The sequence below is a fragment of the Bombyx mandarina genome, chromosome 11, assembly GCF_030267445.1.
Source record: "Bombyx mandarina strain Sakado chromosome 11, ASM3026744v2".
NCBI lineage: Eukaryota > Metazoa > Arthropoda > Insecta > Lepidoptera > Bombycidae > Bombyx > Bombyx mandarina.
In genome coordinates this window covers 688,540-714,303 of record NC_143218.1, presented here as the reverse complement: position 1 = coordinate 714,303, position 25,764 = coordinate 688,540, and the positions used below count along the sequence as shown (strand labels likewise).

The window sequence follows — 25,764 nt, the reverse complement described above, 5'->3', positions numbered from 1 at the left end:
TGACGGCGCACATCTAGAGACATATAACCATATAGTAGATAAGATCCTATTATTATTATTATTAAATTCTTTATTTCAGATAATAATCCATGTAAATGTTAGTAACAGTTATTTCTTAAAAATGACGATTTAAAAAAGTCCTATGATTCGTCTAAAAAAAACACAAAATTGTTTATTTATTATTTATTTCCTTATACACTAACGTCATAGGTATCATATAACTATTTTGTTTACAATAATAATATGTAGATGCGTAACTACATAGTATAATAATATAATAATATACTGCCTAGTAATAAATACAATCTTTGAAAAAGATAGAATTATCAACGTAACATTGTTCTTAAATTAATAACAATCGAGGTACGAAGGATTTCGAGTTTTAATTTTGACGAATAAAATTTTTTTGCTACCGCATTCTTCAAGAGCATAACGAATTTTTTTTCTCCCTCGCACCTCGTATAACGAACAAAGAAAGCAACAAACAAAAAAAACATAACGTAACATAGTCAAAGACTTACTTTTAAATACTTAAAATTCTATGTTTTCTTCTTTTTTTTTTATAATTCTAGTTTTCCACTAAATTGTTTCGTAATAATAAATAAATAAAAAGGGGTTTTATTGAATAAAAAATTATGAATAAAATATATAAAGACACATACTATAAAAAAACATATATTATAAATACAGATAGTTGTATGTACATTTATGTAGTCAGACTAGGATGAAGAAAACGGGATAAGGTATTTCACTTCGGTACACGCGTTTTATTTGACGCGATTAGAACTAATTTTACGGTTTAATTTCGCTTTTTTTTTTTACTGTCATTAAATTATTTCCGACGCTTCGAGATTCCCACAGATTTCGTGGCCACAGGCGACTCATAGACATTTGAAGGTTCTATTAGCACAAAATCGAACGAAACGCCGGAAATTCTACTAATGTTATTTAAAATGCGAGATTAAACCGTAAATTTACTTTTAACTACGTATACGATTTTAGGTTAAAAATCACTGACGCGTTCTTTTAATTAAAATTAGTTTTACGGTTTAATCTCGCGCGTTTGAAATTCTTTAAAGTTCTGGTCTTTAAAGTTTGTTTCGTAACATAACATTGAATTTGAATGGGGCTGAGACGCGCTTAGAGGATTTTTTCGCTTCGAACTAATTAATACAACACAACATTATGGACGGTAGAAAATATAAATATAATATTCGTAAGAATGAAAAAAGATTCAATACGTTTTTTTTTTCTAGATCAAGACCTAGGGTTGGATCGCGTAAATTTAAAATCGATTTGCATTGATGAATTTGATTATAATTTTTGCAACACTACGAAAGTGAAACCTTCAGATGGCGTATTATGAATCGTGAAACTTACTACACGTTCTATTAGCTTGAGTTAAATTTAGCCGACTTAAAGATCAACTTGTCAAAAGTAGAGGATTCTATGCCTGATTCTAGTTCGAAAGGCTTGTATTGAAATACGTAAATTTAATTGAAAAAAGTCGTATTAAAATCAAGAAATTTCGTTTTTATGGTTTTTTTTTATTGCCCGTGTAGGCAGACGAGCATACGGCCAACCTGATGGTGAGTGGTTACCGTCGCCCACGGACTTCAGCGTTAGGAGAAGGATATGTCATAGAGCTCGGGAAACACCGTGGAGGGGAGCTCATTCCAAAGCGGGATGGTACGTAGCAAAAAATATCTCTGGAAGCGCACTGTGGATGAACACAGTGTCTCCAGGTAGTATGGATGAACTCTACTCCGGTGGTGGGCGGTGCAATGGTAAAAACGTGATGATGGTATTATCTCAAAAAATTCCTCAGAGCACTCACTTTCGACATAAAACAATGAACTTGAACTTATAAAACAATGAAACTTTGATGACTGACTCGGTGGTGAGTTAGCGACTCTAACTGTTGCGCTGAGGGTCGTAAGTTCGATTCCCACATCGGGCAAACTTTTGTATGATAATCAGGCTAATTTGCTCTTTGTTTGAGCGTCCATTATCTATATATGTCTATATTTGAGTCGACTATTATCAAAGGCGGCAATCTGACTTTTGGACAATGATTGGTAAATCAGAAAAACGAATTATTGACTTTGTATTCCATTGGCAGTCACAAAACTCTTCGGAACGACATCTTAGATAAATAACAGGTTAACTATTAACCTTTATTTAATGCAGGTTTTGAACCGTATTCTTTGAAGGAGACGATTATATTCAAATAAATCTGTATTGACATATCAATAAAAAAAATTTGTCCAAATGTACAGATTGCCGCCTTTGATAAAAGACGACTCATTTATGCGTTTATAAGTATGTATGATGGTTTCTGGTACCTATAATAGAGGAAATTTTAATTGAAGCTGTATGATCGTGAGTAATTTGTTCCCAGTCATTTATTACTATTATAAAACTTAGTACACTTCAGTCAGCTCAACAACTAGACACAGCGTTCCGAAAGTTATCTACAAAAGCAAACAGTTATAGTAACGATCTTAAATTTACACGCCGCAACCCCTAATTAGTTTTAAGTTAAATTTAAAGATACATGTCACTCATAGCACCCATTTTGAACGCAAACCTGCCTAATTAAGTTTCCGTTCAAAAGATTGAGCGAAGCAATTGTCAAACTTCTCCTTGGGCATATTAATCGAATGCTACTAATTCTCTTTACGAGCTAATGACAGAAATGAGCCGGTCCATTCAGGACGTAAAATAACATATAAGAATGGTTTTGGTTAGTTTAAATTCAAAGGTTATTAACTCTTTGGTTCTTGTTCACACGACGTTCATCTTCATTGATGCTTTTGTCATGCTCACGAATTGTTTATTACCAGCACAACCGCTCCGCAAATCGGCACTTTCCCTTGAACGAGCTGGTATAGTAATCGGCAAACTTCGTGAGCAAATGACCTTGACTGCGCAGAACCGAATTTTAGATCACTTTGGTGGTGAGGGTGAGGCGCGACGGCAGGGGAAATCGTATCGAGCGCGTTATTGGTAGATCAGTCGAACCCTGCGTCCCGCACTGCGCCCTCATTCCGCTTGCTCCCAAAAGTACGCTTGCGTACAGTGGAAAGTCTATCGTTATTAATCGTTAAGTTATTTGTTATAATTACTTGTGGACTTTGTTGCCATTGCTATTTGTTGAGTGTTTGTTGATTTTTTATAAAACATACACTATGCCGTGACAAACTGGTGTAGTACTTAAAAGAAAGGGTAGAAAATTTGTGTACGACGTATATTGCTTCTTTATAAAACATGGGAAGAATGATATGGAAAAATTAAAACAGACTTCGGAAGCAATAAAAACATTAGTGAGTACTGTTAGGTGCATTATTAACGAAGCTAAAGGCTCTGGCTTGCTCGCCGTGTTTCGGACTCCGGGTAAGAAAAGATCAGGGAAGAAGAAAGTTACCGGAATGGATAGTTTCGTTCAATCTGTAATAAAAAGATGTAATCATAATAACTACATAACAAGCAGCGAAACTCCGTACCGTAGAAAGGCTTCGAAAAATTTAAAGAAGATATAAATTTTAATGGCTCGGTATGAAGTTTACGACGAATTATGAAAGAGCTAGCCTTCAGATGGAAAAAAACAGAAAATAATCGGAAGCTGGTAATTGAAAAAAGTTACATTCGATTACTACGAATCGAATATCTTCAAAAAAATAATTCATTATAGACAAAAAAGTAGACCGAACCGACCGAGTTGTAAACTACACCGATGATCCCTATGTCGACTCATCACGATGATAGCAACTCGGGTGATAAAAATAGTGATGATGATGGTCAAGATTATGATAACGAAAAAAAAAATTACAAATACCAGCTTCGCTTCAACTGAACCAAGATCTGGCAACAGCTCTAGTTTTGACTTAATAGAAGGAATATCTATTTTACCCCAAGATTAAATTATTACAATTATTAACCTATATGTTTTGTTGATGTTCTAATAAATATATAAATAAATACATATGTTGATTTTAATAATTTAATAGCATTACGACGCAGAGTAAGTAATGTTTTTGCACGTGAGTGTACCATGCGCAAACTTACCCCCACTACGTCGACAAATGCTCAAGAAGTTTGCCGGTTATTATAACATCTACTGTGTATATAAAAAAAAAAGTGCGTATCGGGACGCCCGACAGAAGTGATAACTTAAAATAATCTAAGTTGAACTATTTAATATTGAAATTGTTTAACTTGAGAGAAGCTTAGGTTATTAGTTAAGCTTTATATGGTATGTTATGCTATATTAATATGGTAATGTTAAGAAAATTGTAATATAAATTGATCAAGGTATATAAATCGTTAGGAGTTACATCCGTTTTCATCTTCTCTTTCTCTCATCGCTACCGTGAGCGAGAGAGAAAGAGAAGCCAGACAGACTGACGCCGTAACGCGTTACGTAACGAAGCGATCTACCCTCCCACAAGCAGTTATCACTTCAAAAGTTGATGAGTGTCTGTGTATGTTCCCTATATACTCCGAAACGACAGGAAAGATTGCGTTGAATTTTCTAGAATGTATACAGATTGGTCTAACATGTGTTCATGTGAATTTTGGTAGCTTACGAATCCAAGTCAAATATTAACTTTAACTATAGTTTATTTATTCGATAGATTGTCCTTGAAAAATGTCCGGTCATTAACTGAACTACATTTTTTTTCCGGCGCGCTTAGGGAAACGATTCAAAATGAACATCACAAATGATTATATTGTTAGAACAGTGTATAAAGATTTTTATGAGTAAAATTGTATTGCGACGAATGGATTTTGTAAAAGTTCGTGAACAATTCAATTGCGTCAACGAAGTCTAACTTCTTAGATGTTTACGTGAGTGCCTACCCGGCTTTATATTATGCTAGTCAAGCAAAAGGACTTAAATGCTTTGCGACTGTAGTAACATTCAACTTCGAATATCAAACTACCGTCATTGTCACGTAATCCACCATATTCCACAATAAAATGCTTAATAAACAAAACAATCACCTTCATGTCTCATTTTACCATTCTAAAAGCTCACCATGGAGATGTTTGACAAAAAATTAACTCCGCGGGTAGAAAACAAAAAAATGATTCAAAAACTCCGAACTAGCAGTACGTAAAATAAAGACACACCACACGACTATTGCGTATTAATTATTGCTGACGTTACATTGTTTACACGATATTGTGGACACCAATACGACATGCGTCCTGTGGCACATAAAACACTTGTTTGTTGTTGTATTAAATATTGTTGTACGTTTTCCATTGCGGGCACACCACCATCTCGACTTCCGTCACCGTTTGCAATGCGATGATTGAATATGAATTTAATTCAACTCACTGCGCGGGTATTTCGAAGGAAAAAAAAGGCAATCTTTAAAAGCGATTTTATCTTATTTTCGAAATATCGACGCCATTTTAGTTAGTGGATAGGCATTCGAAGTTGAATCGAATGAAATTGCCTCGTAATAGTAATGTCGCTGCCGTGTTATAGGCATTAACCACGCTGTACACAGAGCCGCGAAGACGTCTGCATTTAAATAAGTAGGTACAAAGGGGAATATAATTAAAAATATACCTCAATACTTTAGACACAGGATCGCATTTACGATGCAGGGTATATGACGATTCCAGTTATTAACAAGAAAAAAAAATTGTCGTCAAAAAGTGACGTCACGCGAGAAGAGAGAAATGTGTCACAAGCTAACGCTTGTTTCGCGCTCTCGCTTGCACGCTTAGGCAGAACGTGACACTTTTTCATGCGTGCGGCCGGTGTACATCGATTAATAAGACGTTATCACGTCAAAAAGAACATATTTTAGCGGTGACGCTAAGCATTCACTGCCGGGTGGGCCGATGACTCCTCCGCCTGTTAATAATAATAACGCTGTCAATTTATAGCTTTAAAAGTTCCGTGTTCAGCTTTCAGGGAACGGGTGGTGTTCAACGCAGATTCAGTAACTATTTAATGAACTCTATAATATAATTATAGACCACATCGCATTGTTGTTCACAAATGAAAAACTATACAATACAATATCCACTAATAAAAGAAAATCTAAACATTTAATCACGAACAGACAGACATCGAAAAACCTACTAATCGATTGGAGCCGGTTATGTTTTTCAATTAAGTTTTATTTTTGACAGATGTGACACATGTCAAAATATTAACACGTCAAATATCCCATTGTCCGAGCAAAGAAAGCGATTGAGGCATTTTGTGCTTTTAGTTTTCAATAATTTTATTACATATATATTGCAACAGATAAATCGACTTGAAAATTCGCTTTATTTGTCAAAATAATTTGTCACATTACGACGTCATTACTCAGTGATCCAAACTTATAGCATCTTCGGACAAGTCATAATCTCGAAACCTGGTTTTGAAGTCACCAAGTGAAATATGCCAAACGCTAAATGTTGAAATTTGTTTTTAAAAAAAAAACTTGTCATTATAGACACTATGATTTAATTGATTCGTATTGTCATTGCTTCGAATTATCAAGTGAATCGAATCCGATATTAGTTTTAGTCTAAAAACCAGACTCTCAAAGTTTTCTCAAAAAAAAAAAAACTAATACCGTAAATCTAAATTGTTGGGTCGAGTCATCGAGTTCCAGTCAGTAGGAAGAGGGTAGTCAGATTTGTCTGCTCCTTACATCCTCAGATCCGCAGTTTGCCCGCGACTGTGGCGCGCGAAACACGTCCCAAATATCGGGAACACATTAAAACTAAAAATCGTGGCAAGAATCAGTTAATTAATAGTATTTATAGTAATCACTAGATCTTGTAGGTATGATTACTGGCAGAATTTTTTTCAATCATGATTTTGGTCCGGCCATTTACATTAGTACTAATTCGAATAATTTTTATCATTTTGGGAGTGATTTTAATTTTGAATTAAATAATCTTTAGAACGATCTTTATTGTAAATTAATTAATTTATGGACAGTCATCGTCATCGATTTTATCAGCAGACACAAAGATATTCCTTATACATGGTTATTGCCTTTTATAACAACACCAATGTGTGCCGTGGATTCGTTTATGAAATTTAAAAACAACCGACTCCAATCAGAAAGAGACGAAAGAAATAAGAAAGAAAGAAAAAAAAACTAAAATGGGGACTAAAATATCCGTACATCGATTTTTATATATTTCAAAAAATATTATCACGTTTTTCACTATCACGATGGTCATATTCTTTAAAAGTTTTTTTTTTCAAGGTGATATAACGCGGTATTTATTCAAGCACGCGACCGTCATTGTACAATCCGAACTACGAAACAACAAAAAAATCTAGCATACTCTAAGACGAAATATGAAATTACTACAAGAGATTCAATGGAATACACATATCGACGAAATCCTGCACATTTCTGTTTGATTTGGCCTAAAATTATATAGAGTGGCTAAAGTCATAGACAATGGTGGGGGGCACAACAAAAAACCCTTTTCAAACCACGTTTGTTGAAGGATATTTCATCGCGACGTGCTAACCTCGAGAATGCCCGTTTGATTGACAGCTGTCTAACCTGACAGCTGTCATTTAAGTTATTTTTGAAATAGACATGTGCATTCCAAGGAGCCTCAACACATAAGAACAAAAGAACACAGAGTATTATCTAATCACGTCTAATACCTACATTCTTCAGAGCTCTGTATTTTATTATTATTTGCCAGACATAAAAAACACAGACTGACACGTGGAGTGACAGAAATCTCCCGGTATCGTCACTCGGGGTCATTTAAGAAGTAAAAAACAGATTCTTCTTGATTCTAGAAACATCTAGAACTTTCTAATTAAATTCCAAACTTGGGAACGTTGATTTTTTTTCACTCTAGATATTTCAAACGCATACAGAGCTCGAAGAAGTTCAATTTAGAATCGTCCTTTAAGGATACAATTTTTTTTTAAATAAGTCTGAGAAATTGGTGTTATCAATTTTAAGTAGGGGGAGAATGGATTTTCGATTCTGTTATAACAAAAAAACAATACGTTTGGCACTTTTCATATTGAGAATGGTATTGCAAAGGATTCCAAAGGTTTATCTGGATAATGATTTAATCTTGCGTTTATTGTTTTATCGCAGCTTAGCTGCAGCTAGATGTTCCTATGATAGATTCTGAAAGGACTGCTCTTGCTAGGGCCAGTGTTGGCAACACCACCGGTTTGAGCCCCGAGAGCTCATCTGCATGCTAAGGTAAACCTGATATAGTCTCTCAAGGCTATCAGCATAGGTAGGAAAAATAGAGTAAGTAGGAATAATAGGTAAGAAAAGGTGCCCTCTGGAAATGCTCCACAATGAATGCCATGAAATATTTACAACTAAAAATATTTTAAATAACCCAACCACGTTTCTGTTTTAATTATTCAACATTCTAGTGCGAACGTGACCTAACAAATGACGTCATACGTGGGTTCACGAACTTCGCATTCGCTGTAATTTTAAAAAGACAGTTTAACGTAAAATCGTGGTGCTTCTCAAATTTGTAATATAATGACTATTGTCTCTAATACACATTACCAATCATTGCAATACCATTCTTTATATTCTGTGACGCATTCACTACGAAACATGAGATACACAGGTCATATAAGATACATAAGGCATCGAGTTAATGTAGAATCGAGAGGATGACTACGATCAATGTCGGACGTGAATTTGAAATAATTATTGACCCTTCATAATTGCTTGGCCTGCGATCGACGCGAATTATAATATCGTCAAGCTAAGTGTGTGACTTCAAATCACTTTTCTTTACTTAGATGATGGATCTCAATCGTCATTCAAGTTCAATAAATCGCGATCCTAACAAATATCGGACTTTAGTTAGTGATTTGTGTGACAGAGCTATACGACAGCGCTATACGAAGCCGGAATGAGCCGATTGTCTCTTTCTCGAAGGTCGAAGTGCGTTGTTTGTCGTCGGGTACTCTATTATATCGAGGGGTGAAGGGTGTTTGATTTAAGCGGCATTTTTGCAACTTTACAGGAGGGCCATTTAAACGTAAAATTTTGGAAAAATACCATAATTAAAAAAACTTTTTCAGTTATTTGAATGAAGTAAACTTAATTTAAGTTCAATTAAAAAAAAAAAACGGTTGTCTGTAAAGTCGGTTTACTGACGATAGTTGAACGTGACAACGTCATAAGAAAACATTGATGGAATGGTTTCATTTTTGTATAGCAGCTGTCCACGAGGATGCATCTCTCACTCAAGTAGGAAAGAGACAGATGTCGAACCCTGCCGAACGCGGAGGCCGATTGTGCCTCTTTGTCGCTCGTTGCGCGCTCTCGCTTGCACATCAAGCCTTAAATGGAACGCCTCAGAGCGAGGTAACGCCGCATGAGTAATGTTTTTTCGTGCGTGCAGCCGGCTCCATCGAATTATAAGACGTTGTCACTTCAAAACGGACCTTTAATTGCAAAGATAAATGTCGCCTAAACCAAATATCCTTACACTTTTCGATGTATGTATTAAGTGAGAACATATTTTATTCACGGAGATATTTAGTAGCTCCCGTTGGTATAGTGTCGCAAAATTTATACGAACATTCTTGTCCTGTAAAGATTCTAGATAAAAATATATTCTTAAAATGGTTTATCTTCGCCTTAAGACGAAACAAATCACATTATTGTCATTAACATATTTAATTTTGCACAAATATAACATAGAGTTAATCCTGAGTTAGTCGAAGCAGTGCCACATCGCGAATTCGGATCAAAGAAATTACTTTAAATTCACGTCGCGATCCTTAAATATATCATTTTTTTTTTGGTATATAAAAAACATTGGTGTTATAAGTTGGGACTTAAATTATATATATACAATTTTGGATGTTTATTCAATTGAAAAAAGTTCATAAAAAGGAAATCGTTACGAAAACTAATTTAAAAAAAAAAAGAAAAAATGTTTCACGAAAAACGGAAAATTTCAATAGCCTATCTAAACGATTAATATTTTTAATTTTTGTTTTTTTTTTTTAATATATATATATATATATTATTATGTATATATTATATTTTTCGCCTAGCTAAATCCATTTCGGATGTTAACCTACAAGATAGCGAAGCAATATGTATTCATTTTATTATTATTAATATACAATCTTAACTAATGTTCTTAGACTCTGAAGGAGTTTTATAGCAAGGTGAAGGCAGTAATGTGATCGACAGACTTTTTTTAATCGTATTTTTATCTGTTCTCGAATTTCGATGAAGGAGCTACGTGCGATATGATTAGTTCTGGATCCTTCTTTATCAGAACCGAATTCAGGCTGGTAATATTAGTGCTGCGTACTATAGAGTGGCAGGGCCGCATTTAGAGGTCTGGAGGCCTCGTAGCAACAGAGGAACGAAGGCCCTATGGCCCCAAATTATTTTCCAAATAAAAAGAACGACTTTTTTCAGTCGAGTTTTCCAATAAATAATTTAATGTGAAACCATGTAGATTCTCTTAGTATTTATCAAACGTACATAAATATAATCGGAGACAAGAATTATCTGAATTTATTTTTTATTGCTTAGGTTAGTAAAAGAGCTGACAACCTACCTGATGTTTTATTTATTTATTTTTTTATTGCGTTTTTATTGCTGTTAAGTGGTTACTGGAGCCCATAGACATCTACAACGTAAATGCGCCTCCTACCTTGAGATGTAAGTTCTAAGGTCTCAGTATAATTACAACGGCTGCCCCACCCTTCAAACCGAAACGCATTACTGCTTCACGGCAGAAATAGGCAGGGTGGTGGTACCTACGCGTGCGGACTCCCAAAACGTCCTACCACCAGTAAATTTTAGTGTTAGCGTTAAGTAAAACAGCGAAAAGAGAATATCGAAGGAGAAGGAGAAGATGTTTACCAGTGTTTACTTGTCGGAATTTGAAAGATTTTTTTCTAAAGTCTCTATTGTGGGAGCCCTCCGTTTGTGGAGGCTTCGGAGCTTTCGCCTTAGTTTCCCTCCCCTAAATCCGGCCCTGTAGAGTAACTTTTAAGAAACAAAGTGGGAGATGTCATAATTTTGATAAATGCCAATGCTATTATTGGTGTTAGGACGTCTTCTGAGTCCGCACGGGTAGGCACCCCCACCCTGCCTATTTCTGCCGTGAAGCAGTAATGCGATTCGGTTTGTAGAGCGAGTAAGTCGTTGTACTGTAAAAACTGAGACATGGAAGTCAATTCTCAAGGTGGGTGACGGCATTTACGATGTAGTTGTCTATGGGCTCCATTTAAAACCAGGTGGGCCGTGAGCTCGTCCACATACTTAACCAAAAAAAAAAAAACTTTGAAAGCTGAACTTACAAAGCCCCCTGACTCAGGGGGATGATGAATTGAATGATGAATTGAATGATGATGAATCGCTCTCTGTATTCAAATTATTATTTATCTTTAAAATTACGTTGAAATAATTTTATAATTTGTAGGATACATTCGTTGCGTATCTAAACAATTCAAATGTGTAATGTGGAATTCTATGAATTTTAAAAAAATTCGATTTTATGACGACCCTGCCTTTTTATTGAAAGACAACGTATGTTTTATCCTTGAAAATATATCACCGATTGCTTTTCTTTACATGTTTATGATAATTAATTTTCGTTTGATATTATTTCCGGGATGCCAAACTCGACGCGCACATTTATTTTGAGATAAAAATACAATTAAGAGGAAGGAAAACACTCGATCTTAAATTAGAAATTTTCGCTTATATAAACTACTAATCCAATAATGTTTAATGTTTACATTATTCAAGCAGATATAGGCATTAATGATTTTCTCACCTAAAACTCTAGCGTTATTCGACAACTATACATCTAAATTTGTCTATCTAAATATTATTATGTATTTCGTCAATATTATTTTTATGAATTCAAATATCTGATATATTTATGTTTCAAAGAGATCGTACCTCGACGTCGATTTAAAGATACAATTTGTATTGTATAAGCATTTTTAAACGCACACTCAGGGGATTCAATTAAAAAACTCAATTCAATTATTTTTAGTTTTCATTCGAGCCGCGAGAGAACGCGTCGTTTACGTGAACGAGTTTTTTAATTGAATTAATTTACTCGAATTTTTTTTTTATGGCACACAATAGCCAATGTCGTTCCGACAGTTTCCGTCATGGCACAATACAAAATATACCTTGGTTTCAATTCACGTTCATTGACCATATCTCCCAAATTGACAATGTGATTCGTATTTTTGAACCGGAAAAAAAATATTTACGTCTACTTCCAATATATTATAATACATATATAATAATAATATTACCTTATTAATAATAACTAGCGATATGTTTTATCGAGTTTTCATCTACGCGAAACGAAAGCAGAATGGATAAAATAAAAGACAGTCAAAAGATATAGATGCATCAGTATATCCGCCATTTTGTCGATTGCGATCAGTTGATGCTTGGACGCGCCCTTGAACGCACGTCCGGAGCGCTGCAGTAACGAACTAGTACGTGTATTTGCTACATGTATTTTTATGTAAATAAAAAACATTGTACACGCCTAAATCCGCCTGCTATTTTAATGTATTATGACGACATAAAATGACGGATAGTACCGAAACATCCGATAACATTGAATATAATGTATAAAATACATCTTTTATAAAATATTATATTATCAATAGGCGCCGTGGACAGACACGTGCGCTGTCAAAAAGATATCAAAAAAGATGATTCTACGTTTTTTTTTTTCTTTCTACAATATACCACATATTTAAACAAGGTCGGCGTAGCGTTTCGATGAACGATAGTGAAGCCGAGGCTGACACACGTAACAGAATTTGTGCGTTTCGTCAGCTCATTCCATACCCGCATTTTGAAGTTAAATTCACGACACGTTATTTCGTTCCGGGCGCTACACTTTCTCCTCTACGTCCGTTATAAATACTCAACGAGAATGATGTCTCTCATATTTCTTTAGCGTCTTCCCACAATACGTCCAGATAAGTTTCCAATAAATGACCAAACTCGTATTTATTCTTTGGAAACATATTAGATATTATTATATTTGTAGTGAGCCTGTTTAATTTCATCAAAAAAAATACTAATAATAGAAAACGAGCCACAAAATGAAATGGTATCGTGTCGTCACGAGTTTTATCGTATTTATCTTTGGAAATAGAGAAAAAAATTCACTCTCTCTTCATCTGGTTCTACAAATCTACAGTAAAATGATTAAATGCCCCTTAAGATTACGAATATTAATAAATATTTTTTTCTTTCCCTTAACTTTAAGATTACCTATACAATAAATAAATCTATTTTCGCTAAGTTTCTGTGTGACTTATTCTTTTTTTTTTTTATAAATTAATATTTTCGAAGTTTTTTTTTTCGTTTTTCACGTATCTTATTTTTTTTTGTTATTATTTAAGACACAACCTTCTTTCTCGTAACAGTATCAGTTTAATCAATTTTACTTTCTCTGTATTTGGCATTGAAAAGGCCCTTAATTATTATTATGAATAAACTAACGTAATTCAAGAGCTTTCGAACTTTACGAAAAACATAATGACTAGTCGGTTTGTATCGTGGCTTCCGATTTGACTAGAGTCGTAGCGCGTTAAAAAAAGTTTTGCTTTTAATCATCATCATCATTATTATTATTTATTTATTTTCAATATCTTTCTCACTCACAATCCTAAATGTTGCCCCTTAAACTTCATTTAACATTCTATTAAAGGTTTTCAAAAAATCTAAATTTATATTCCATCTAAACTTATGGCTATGCTTGTGCTCGAGTTTGGTACGTTCCAAGATCTCGGGAAATCAACTCGCGTACACGACAGAGAAGCGAGCTCCTCAGAGATTCATCTCTCTGTTTCCTTAAACGAAATCGCAACCTTCATTGGCCCGTGTGTTTAATATCGGCTTAAACCTACTTAACTTACGCTAATATATGTAGCTTTTTATTATTTGACGCGTTATTCGCAAGCGGCGGTTAAAATTAAGGAAGTATGACTCACATTTCCCCCAAACTCCTCCACTTTGAGGGCCGGTTAAATGTTGGCTCGTAGCCGTAATCATTACGATCGCACTCACCTATGCCTGCCAAACGAAAAACCTTACAGGTAAGTCAGAAGCACAAAGCTAGAACTTCACAGACGCGGGAAACTTTAAGCTTCAAGGATACGACAGTAGTTTTTGAAGAGACGTTTCGGAAATGGGGCGGTTATTCCTCTGGGTAGTAGCATTGGGCAGGCTCGGTGGGTGCTGGGCGCTGCTCTCAGACAAGGAGACTTGGGGCCAGCCATTCGTCCTCTCCAATCTGTGAATAACATATCAGGACTCAGTACGTATTGCAACAAGACAATATTTATCAAATAAAGTTTTCTGCGCTTTTGTATAGAAACTTAAGCTACGGTTTTCTTTATTGCCCTTTGTGGACGAGCATACGGTCCCATTCGCATCTGATGGTGAGTAGTTAATGTCGCCCATGGACGTCAGCAATGTTCAGGGCACAGTCAAACCGCTGCCCACCGTAAACGTTTTAAGCGTTCACGGTTATGGACTAACTGGTGGATTTAACTGGTTCTTATAGTGTTTTGATTGATTCCTGAGGGTAGAATGTTAGGAGCAGACAAATTTTGAGTGTTGCCATTGAAACTTGTCCACTTGCAGTAGGGCATTCTGTGAGCACGTACGGGTAGGTACCACCACACTGCTATTTCTGCCGTAAAGCAGTTGTGCGTTTCGGTTTGAATGACGGGGCATCCGTTATACTGTAAAACTAAGACTTAAAACTCATGTCTCAAGGTGGGTGGTGACATTTACGTTCTTGATGTGGGATGATGGACTCCGGCAACCACTCACAACCAGATGGGTCATATGCTCGTTCACGTACCTAAGCAATAAAACAAATACACTTGATGTCTCGGCCCGACAATAAACAATTCTGGTATCGACAGATGGACAATGCGCCGGAAGACCCATTGAGTTTCTCGGCGGATCTTCTCAGTGGGTCACGTTTCCGATCCGGTGGTAGATTCAGCAAAGCACTGCTCTTGTTAGGACTAGTTTTAGCTTGCCTATTCGCTCGGTGAATCTAGTATAATTCCTAGAGGTTACTAGAGTACGTAGGCAAAAAAAAGCGCCGAAGAGTCAAGATCTCATTAAAACTTAATATCGAGGAGCGAAAGACTATTTGGAGTTAAGCGACATTTTTGCAACTCTACAGGAAAGAAATTTGAAGTTTTAAACATTTGGAAAAAATATCGTAACAAAAAAACTTCTTCAGCTATTAGAATGGGGTAAACTTAATTAAAGTTCAATTAAAACATCGAGCTGTTGATGCTGATACCAAATAAAATGAACCTTTAATTAGAATGATAAATGTCGCGTATTAAGCGAAATGTCGCCTAAATCTAATGGCCTTTCACCCTTCGATATTGTTGTAAGAGTACATCAAACAATAAGGTTTATAAAATTAGCTATGTTAAACATAAGACTGCTCCGTGCGCGAAATTGTCAAAACAGAATCAGATATGAAAAATCTTTATTACTTACGGGCTGAACTTGGAAGTGCTGCACGGGGTAGTGGAGCACCTGCGGCGGCTGCGACATGGCAGCCACGCCGCCGACGCCACCCACCCCGCCCACGCCACCGCCCAGCGCCCACGGGATCTGGACTCCACCCATCCTGGTAGAACACGTTTCATTTAAGTGCATGTGGTTAAATGTTGCTCCCCAAGGATATATTTCAATTCAATTCAAACAATCCTTTGAGGCTGGACAGCATTGAAAATTACCATTCTTACCGAGCTCAAGATTCCGATGCGCCTCAGTATTATATGCGCGCGGAGGAGTTTTGAGTTCTTTGGACACACCGCCAGAAAGAGAGGTGACAATTTGGAAAAGCTGCTGGTAGCAGGCTAGGTATGCGGAAGAAGGTATGTGGTAGGCAGCGGCATGGCTCTGCACCTGGTATTGCTGAAGTCTATGGGCAACGGTAACCACTCACTGGGTGGGCTGTATGCTCGTCTTCCTACAGGTAATAAAAAAAAAGAAGACCCAGAGGCAGAAGTAAAATGCGCTACTCGACCAGATACGCTCCACTCTCAATACTTCAGCCCACGTTGCTATCCACACAGCCGAGTATAGGCAGGAATGGCGCAAGATAATAAAGGAAAGTTGTTAGAGGCCACGACCCTCAGCATTGAGGATTATCGACGCAAGGAGGAGGCATTGAAAATAGAGGTTAGCTGCACCCTGCTACCAGCAGTAATGAACCACTACTTTGGCCACGTTGCCTGCAGAGGTGTAGATAACTTGGAACGTCTGATGGTCGCTGGAAAAGTAGAAGGAAAACGTCCTAAAGGCTGGAGCCCCAAACATTGGTCCGACCATGTCTCCGAGCAAACCAACGGACCACTTAGTCCTGCACTACACCAGGTAACTGACCGGAACCGATGAAGGCTGGCAGTCGACAAGCTGAGACGGAGTCAAGATCCACAGTAATGAGGAAGCGATGGAGAAGAAGAAGAAAAATACTTGTTCTAATGAAATACGTACTGAACTCAAATAAAAAAAAATACAATTTGGATCCATAACACAATTGATACATCCAAGTTTCCTGTTACCATTAAAACTAGACTGCAGTTTCCTACTCACCCCATGTACTGCTGTTGATATCCAAACTGTCCAGCGTAAGTGTACCCCTGCACGCCTTGGACGCCCTGCAGGAAGCCACCGATCTGCTGAGGGTACGTGTTGTACCAGTATGAAGCAGGGGGCACCCCGCTAGCGGTGTAAGCTGTCCCGAACGGACTGTAAGCTGTGCCGCCCAGCTAGAATCCACACCAAACACGAACCATTAATTACACATCGAAAGACAATTTAGTTTACGTAGCTAAAACGCAATACAAGATATTTGATTTGATTTCAAGATTGGATATATACAAGTTCCAAACAATAACATTCAGACTGGTGATCTACCGAGCAATCTCACCAGCTCGGTGGACTATCTTCTCTTTGTCGATATCTCGAAAAAAGCAATAAATTTATATAACGAATCACCTCAAAATTAATGTAACATGAACACTTTTCGAGTGAGCGTCGCACAAAACTGGTGATAGGATCTCTTGTGAGTCCGCACGAGTAGGACCACCATCCTGCCTATTTCTGCCGTGAAGCAGTAATGCGTTTCGGTTTGAAGGGTTGGGCAGCCGTTCTAACTATACTTGAGACCTTACAACTTATATCTCAAGGTGGGTGGCGCATTTACGTTGTAGATGTCTACGGGTTCCAGTAACCACTTAGCACCAGGTGGGCTGTGAGCTCGTCCACCAATCTAAGCAATAAAAAAAAGTGACCTAAAGTATTATTTTTTGGTAGAAAGGCTTAGTATTGGCCGGTGAACTTTCTATCTTCACCAGAATCGATGCGCGAGCACGAGCTCGGCCAGAAGTGGTGGATTTGCAGACAGACGCCCGAGTGCCTCCGAAGAAGACCTAACATATTGAGGGCCGGTGCTTTGCGAATTACTGTACTACAGGATCGAAATAGCTACCCGCTAAGAAGAACCGGCGAGGTACTCAGGAATTGGAACGCGGGCTATATTATGTTATCAGGTACAACCGAATCATGACCAATCGCTGAGGACTTTAAGCCTGGTTTAAAGAAGTCATGTTCGAACAAACCTTGGCCAGTTCACGCTTGGTCTTCAGTAAGGTGGAACGTGGTTACAAAACTACTGACTACTATTATTAAGCATGCTGACGGTGGACGTAAATTCTGTTTCGGTCTCTATATCTTCAAAGCATCGCTACATGGAATTTGGAAAAGATTTCCGGGAAGGTATAGTCTATATTTTGTTACCTAAATAGATAGACGAGAATACGGTTATCTTGGCGGTGACTGATCACGGATGCTCATAGATATCTGGAACGCCACATCTGAGCCGTTGGTTGATTATCCTCAACTTTACTGAGCTTCGAAGGATATTAAATTTAGCGTACCTGTCCTTGAGCCTGCGAGTTGTTAGGGTCACCAGACTCCTTGCCCCAAGAGCATTTGACTGGTTGACCGTTGATATCCGTGTTGTGGACAGCAACGATTGCGTGGGTGGCACTTTCCTTTGTCGAGAATCTGAGGAGAATTGTAACTGATAAGTTTTCACTGAAGAATATTGTGCAGATTTTTCTGTTTATGGTGTGGGAAGGCCGTTATACTATTGAGATTTGAAGATAAATCAATACCTGATGAAAGCATATCCTTTGTCCTTGAAGACTCTGATCTCCTGAATAGTTCCGAATGGCTGGAAGGTCTTCTGCATGAGTTCTTCGGTGAGGCCGGTGGTCAGACCTCCACAGTACACTGTGCAATTGCTGGCGGAGCTCTGATTGTAGACCTCGTCGAAAGTCAGAGGCTTGGAGTTCACTGGAAGGGAGCATTTATGGGTTATTCGCTTTTTCAATGGAACTTTCTAGATATCAGACACTTTGACGAACAATTCTTTACACAAATTCTCACGAAGCTCACGGGCCTAGGCGTAAATCCATCACTGCCGACCAACCATATCGAACAATGCAAATAGTAGGTCACACCGCATCAATTAATAACATATAAACATTTATTACACACACATCATGCACAATAATGAACGGTGTATGTTACGGCATGATTCGTGTCGTGAACGTCTGATGCGTGAGTTGGCTAGCGCTGAGTCGTTCTTGGTTCACTAAGTTCTGGTCTGTCAATAAGGCCAAAGTTCCATCGTGTTCCAACCATTCGGGTGGGGGCCGAACCTCTACGAGGTGTCGGCGTCTAGGGCACACGCGGGGTAACTGGGACTTGAATGTTGACCCGGCAGGCTAGTTCTGGTCCAGCGGGGTATTCCAGGACACCAGCGGCATCGTCAGGGCGGCCTGACGGGCTGCCATACTGAGACGGCCGACATTTCAGAGCCTTCGATTCGCCTCGAAGGCTCCGTCGGTTGGGCGTCCTTGGGGTGAGCCGCGCCGTCTGGTTGTAGTGTTGACCGCGGTAACCCCCCTAGCTCATCTGGGTTCTGACCTCGGAGGGGATCGGACGCTTGGGCGAAGAGTGCAGGGGAGTCGTTTAGTGGGTGGGCCCTAAAATTCCTTGGGCCCGCGGTCTGCTCTCAACACCTGCAGATCGTTGAGTCCCACATACCCCGCGCGCCCCCTAGGCGCGGGGACGTCGTAGGAGGTTCGGCCCCCGGCCCGGAAAAAAAAAGAAAAGGTCTGCAGATGTTGGGAGCAGACCGCGGATCCAAGAACGTTTTTAGGGCCCTACCGCATCGCGTTCCGATCATAGTTTAACAGACCAAACATGAAAAAGCTACGCCAGCCGAGTCAAAGTTCGGTTTTCGACTGAGTGTGAGATGTGGCGAATTCATTAATAATTAGACAAGATTACGATCCATTTGCTGCTGAACAAACGTAGTAGAAGTCATCTGGAAGTATTGTGTAACTCTCCAAATGAGATGTCACGACAGCTTCACGAAAGAAATATGCTATTAAACTTACCCATATAAAGCATGTTTGTGTGACAGTTCAAGAATGCGTATACATATATAATAATATGTAGTAGTAGTTGTTGATATCGATTTTTATCGGTCATGAAACGACGGAAGCACGTAATCTTGACCGAAACGGAAATGTGTTTATAACGATTCGGAAATTATCGTTTCACTAACGGAACTATATAGAGATGTTACAAAATGTTTTCAAATATTATTCATTTCAATGACGATTGGAATATTGGTTGTGCGAGATATATCCCCGCTGCTAAAAAGCTTGTTTATGTATGTATGTATAGTTCAAATATTAACCATGAACCTCTCTTCTCTCCCTCCATCTTATAATAGAAGATCACCTTCTTCCGCTCTAGTAAAGAGAATCAAAACTGCCGTAGCTCCTATTCTGCTTATGTCCTTTTTTATTGCTTATCTTCTTGATATTTTATGCGGTGCTGAGACGTGGACTGTGTGAGAAGTGTAAAAGAAGAGAATGACACTCTGGCGATGCGGGGTTGAAGGTATAATACTTGGGGATTCGTGGACAGGGTTCCTCACGAATATCTCGATAAATCAAGAACTCTCTATAGAGCGCCTGTTTTCTGTGCTACAGTCTCCGATGGTAGCGTTCTTTTTTTCTTTAGACACGTTTCACGAAGAGATAACCAGTCTATAGACGCTTCGTCGTTGAAGAAAGCGTGGGCGGCGGAAGACCGCGCGCGACCTTCCCAATGAGGTGAAACAACAAAATCAGGACTACAGCGAGAGGCCACTTAAATGAGTACACCAGAATGTCCACAATGAGTAAGACACGGCGAGGCATCGGAAGACGCGTCAAATTTTCTCTTAAGATAAATATCACGACCACTCTCTTAATAGTGAAGAGATTAAAAAGAAGAAGTACACCAAGGAAGTGAGGGAGCTACGCCTATCGTTAAATTTCCTGTTCACTATCGTAAGATCTACTAGTCCAGTAGGATAAAGGCCTGAAGAAAAATTGTAAGTAAAACTGGACGATTTAGTGGAAACACAGGCTTCATTGTACTCCTGGCGATAGCCCATTGAGTTTCTCGCCAGATCTTCTAAGTGAAGAACCAACTTAAGTTCAGATGAGCCGGGTGGCTCGTTCACGCGTATGTACAATAAAAAAAAAATACAAATTTAATTTATTTTAGTTTATTAACAATTATTTGTCGTTCCTTGACATCTTTAAATAAGCAGCTCAATGTGATGTACTAAGAGTGCTTTGATCTCATCAAAATTACGAAGCCGACTTCAAAGGGAAAACAATTAACTGCTGAATAATCTGTTATTTAATAATTAGTCCGACTAAAGAGCTGGCTTTCGTTAAAGGAATATTCTAGTATGATTCTTTATTGTTTGGCTCTGCCCCTGGCATTGCTGAAGTCCATGGGCGACGGTTACCATTCACCATCAGGTGGGCCGTATGCTTGTCTGCCTACAAGAGCAACATATAAAAAAAACTTTATTCTAAAAAAATCTGTTTGTAAATTACTGTTTACACGCCTTGTCGACATTCCTTTTTTTTCTTACCTAAGCCGATAGATAGCCTTGAGGGGCTATATCAGGGGAACCAGCCGAGTAGGTGAGCTCACGGGGCTCAAACCTGGCGAAGTTGCATAGGATATAGCTTATTTCCGTCGTGAAGCAGTAATGCGTTTCGGTTCGAAGGGTGGGGTAGCCGTTGTAACTATACTGAGACCTTAGAACTTATATCTCGAGGTGGGTGGCGCATTTACGTTGTAGATGTCTATGGGCTTCAGTAACCACTTAACACCAGGTGGGCTGTGAGCTCGTCCATCTATCTAAGCAATAAAAAAAAATATATATATATATATATATATATATATATATTTATATATATATAGAGACAGAGAAAGCGACTTTGTTCTCTACTATGTAGTGATAATTAATATTTTGTTTAACTTCGATTCCTGTCGGCGTATCCTTGTTTAGTTAATCCAGCTTTAAACGTGCTTCTTTGTGAATTCCCATTAAGGATTCCCTTATAAAAGTTCGCCTAATGAAAATATAATTCCACCTAAAACCGAATGGACGCGGAAGCCTTATTACTTACTCTAAAGGAATCAAAGGTTTCGCTCAAAATCATAATTTATTTATACGTTTGTTGATTTAGCCAGTTCAAGTGTCTTAAGTGTGCGCTATTCGCTTTGATGTGAATTTCAAAGTTAGATAGATGGTATTTCATTTTTATTGAAGACTAGCGACCCGCCCTCGCTTCGCTTCGGAAACATTAAATTTTATTATTGATGATAGCTGAGTCCCGCGATGCTACTCGCGGCTATTTTCGTACCGCGGATTATGCTTTTTTTTTATCCTACCTAAGCTGGTAGCCTTGAGAGGCTATTCTAGCGTAACCTTAACTAGTAGGTGAGCTCACTGGGCTCAAACCTGACGACGTTGCTAACACGAACCCTAGCAAGAGCAGTCCTTCGCAGAATCTACCACCGGATCGGAAACGCGACCCACTGAGAAGATCCGGCGAGAAACTCAATGGCTGTGTCTGTGGGTTAATTTACTCGTCGAGCCCTTCGTCGCAAACGACGGGTTCGACGAGAACGGTGACCAGTGCTTGAGGTACCTAAAAGCACCGTTAGTGGATCGGGAGGATCCGAAATGACGTGTTTGGGGCGACGTCGACTGCTTTCCATTCTTTCCGCAGGATCGGGAATGTAGTTACCGGCGGCCACGATGAGCTGTGGGCTTCGCCCCATATACTAAAAAAAGTAGCCCAAGTTATTCCTTATATCATCAGATACCTACCAAAGGCCGTTAAAAAATCGTCGTAGCTTAAAGGATTAGAATAAGACGTCCGGTGCATTCGAATATAGCGACGCACCGGTTTTACGAATCCCGCTGGCGGGTATCAATTTTTCTAATGAAATACGTACTTATCAAATGTTCACGGTTGACTTCCACGGTGAAGGAATAACATCGTGTAATAAAAATCAAATCCGCAAAATTATATTTGGGTAATAACTGCTGGACGTCTTGTGAGTCTGCACGGGTAGGTATCACCGCCCTGTCTATTTTTGCCGTGAAGCAGTAATGCGTTTCGATTTGAAGGGTGGGGCCGGCGTTGTTCTGTAAAAATGGAGACCTTTAAACTATTACCTATCTCAAGCTAGGTGGCGGTATTGGCCTATGGGCTTGTGGCTCGTACACGCACTTAAGGAATAATAAAAAAAGGCCATTGCTTCGCGAATGAATCTACAACCGGATCGGGACAGCGACCCGCTGAGAAGATCCGGCGAGAAACTCAGCAGGCTGATGTATGGGTTAGGTTGCAATCATGCATGGTCATCCGCGCCCAATTTTAGGATTACATATGCTATGCGTACCAGAGACATACATACATTCATACTTATATACCTACGTTAAAATATATACATATGTAGATAATAAACACTCAGACAAAGAGCAAGCAAACCTGTTTATCACACGAATGTTTGCTCGTTGCAAGAATCGTAAATATGTAGAAGTGTTGCCCACATTTATATTACTAGATGATGACCGAGCTCGTTTTTTTTTTTGATATCGCCGTCTTTTTGTGTCTTTAAAGCGGTCAGTTGCCCTCAATCAAGAAAAACAGTATTATTATTCGCCAATAGATGTCGGGAAGAGTTGATTATTGAAAACACGAATAAAACAACATTTTCTGAAAATAAATCATAGCTAGATCGATTTATCGCCCCCGAAATCCGCTGTATACTAAATTTTATGTAAATCGTTGGAGCCGTTTCCGAGATTCAGATTATATATATATTAATATACAAGAATTGCTCGTTTAAAGGTATAAGATAATATAATATTAACAAGTAACCCACATAGCATTTAGTGCGCATTCAAATCGTATATTTGAATAACTCTCGCAGCCCATATCATTCGTTTCTTCGACATACGTTACGAATTTTTTTAATTTTTTTAAAACACAACACCAATCAGTCAATCTTCAGTGGTTTAAATTAATTATTTAAGTACGCAGCCCGTCATCGTCCTCGTCGAACCCGTCGCTTGCGACGAAGGGCTCGGCGGGTAAACTAACCCACAGACACAGCCCCCTGAGTTTCTCGCCGGGTCTTTTCAGTGGGTCGCGTTTCCGATCCGGTGGTAGATTCTGCAAAGCACTGCTCTTGCTAGGGTCAGTGTTAGCAACGTCGTCAGGTTTGAGCTCCGTGAGCCCACCTACTTGTTAGGGTTACGCTGAAATCGCCTTACAAGATCATCAGCTTAGGGAGTACAAAAAAAAAGAAGTACGCAGCCATAAAATGTTTGTCACTAAATGATATCAATGATGAAACATTCATTACTGCGGTAGGCTACCGCAATCGATAGATCTGCTGAAGCGATAGAGTAAAGAACCAGTCTTCTGTTTCCACTTCCGGATTACATGACTCGGAATCGTTAAAAAGCGTTTCTTTCTAATTTTTACACCACAGCATGCTAAACATCTCACAAACCGAGCAAACCTTTTTTAATTGCCATCGGCAGACGAGCATGCAGTCCACCTGATGGTAAGTGGTCACCGCCGCACATTGACATCGGCATAGCCAGGGGCACAGCCAAGCCGCTACCTACTGAAAAACACTTTCCTTAGGCTAGTTTGAATGTGGTAATGTCGCAGCGCTTAGAAAGTGATGCGGCTTCAGAGCTTTAAAGATAAGTGGGGGGGAAAACTCAACGTACCTTAGCGCGTATGAGGGTAGAAAGGGGGAAAGTCCCGCTCGGGTTGTATATAGGGCAATATTAACATGGACGACCAAATCACAAGGCTCCTCTTGCAACAAGTGTCATGTTCGATTCTTGGCCCCTTTAGTAGCGAATGAAGAGTGGATAGCTTACGTTCATTCTTCGGAGCCGGTGGTTTTCTTGTGGCCCAGTTGGTGCGGATGGACCTGGAGCCGAGCCACTGCCCGTTCATGGATGTGATCGCTGATTCCGCCTCCTGCAGCAGATGAGTTTCAATTAGTCTCTCACATTTGGCTATCGTCTTCTTGGTGAAGCCTAATTAGTCCATATCGAGACATGAAGTAGGCTTAACGGAGGAAACCATAATGAATGTGGTATCACCCACGCAGACTGAACATGCGGACCTCTTCAAAGTAAGTAAAAGTACACTAGTAAGGTAGAGAGAATTTGTGAAGAAAGAGAAGATATTTCAGGAGCATTTTTCCGTTGGTGTCGTGAGGCGACCTTGGCATTTACCCGAGATGAAGAGCAGCGTTCTTTAAGTATTACAGCAGTTTACTACGATTGACCATCGGATTGTCGTTGGTATTATAATATTTCATATTGCAAAACCATTCTTTGAACGATTCCTGGATCTATAAAGAGTTAGTAATCGAACCTTTTGCGGGGTCTTGTTTAAAAGGCCAGTAGTACTTCTGAATCCAGTCTTATTGTATTACAAATTTAATAACTCTAGTTATAATAATAGAGCAAAGACGTATGTATGTATTTCTTACGTAAACAAAGTCTAATTATTAATTATGTTTCTTTAATCAACGAACCACAAATTGTTTAATTTGAAAGCTCGCCGCAAGGCATGGGAAACTGCAACGGCTCCGCGCTTTCCTCGTGAAAGTTTAATATCAATGCGGTTACGCGAACACGTGCAAAAGGTCTCATGAAAAAGCCCTATTGTTTTTTGTTTAAATAAACTAAGTCTTGTATAATTAGCGACGTGCATTTTAATGTTAACAGCTGTTTGGCGACAGGGCGTACTGCTTCGCGATAGAAATTGATAAGTTGTATCCGTGTGGACCGATATAAGGTTTTCTTCAAATAATATGTATTAAAACTTAGAAAAGGGGTGAAAGGCTTAAGTGGCTTAAGTGATATTTCGCTTAATACTGACGCGACATTTATCTTTGTGGATTAAAGATCCTTTTTATTTGTTATCAGCATCAACAATTTGATGTTTTTAATTGAACTTCAATTAGGTTTCCCCCTTTGAAATAGCTGAGGATGTTTTTGAAGTGAAACTCCTTTAGGCGCATTGAGAGTAAAATGTAACTCGCGACAGTTTCGTTACGGCTAGAGAGAAAAGATGCAATTTAGGAAGAGCGAGAGTGAGAAAATAGACAGTGTCTCGCCAACCACTCGACCGTGACGAGAGGGAAAGGACAAAGCGAGATGGGTTATTTCTCCTATACACAGCATTCCCTATTACAAGAAAAAAAATGATTTAAGGATGATAAATGAAGAAAACCACAA

The 25,764-nt window shown here is 38.7% G+C and overlaps 1 protein-coding gene across 6 annotated transcripts in view; it reads right to left on the bottom strand.

Annotated features, from left to right (window-relative positions):
- Positions 1–171: 171 nt before the first annotated feature.
- The window catches only part of LOC114250477 (cytotoxic granule associated RNA binding protein TIA1), a 137,613-nt gene continuing 112,020 nt past the window's right edge, over positions 172–25,764 (bottom strand). For 4 of the 6 annotated variants that reach the window (XM_028184365.2, XM_028184367.2, XM_028184364.2 and 1 more), the window contains 7 exons: positions 24,391–24,493; positions 24,018–24,125; positions 18,224–18,404; positions 17,984–18,113; positions 16,638–16,813; positions 15,534–15,666; positions 172–14,295 (listed from right to left, as the gene is read on the bottom strand). In XM_028184365.2, the coding sequence (XP_028040166.1) occupies positions 14,254–14,295; positions 15,534–15,666; positions 16,638–16,813; positions 17,984–18,113; positions 18,224–18,404; positions 24,018–24,125; positions 24,391–24,493 (873 nt within the window). In that variant the 3' untranslated portion in view covers positions 172–14,253. The remainder of the gene's footprint in view (positions 14,296–15,533; positions 15,667–16,637; positions 16,814–17,983; positions 18,114–18,223; positions 18,405–24,017; positions 24,126–24,390; positions 24,494–25,764) is intronic. The other 2 variants (XM_089731213.1, XM_089731214.1) reach the window with 1 other exon arrangement.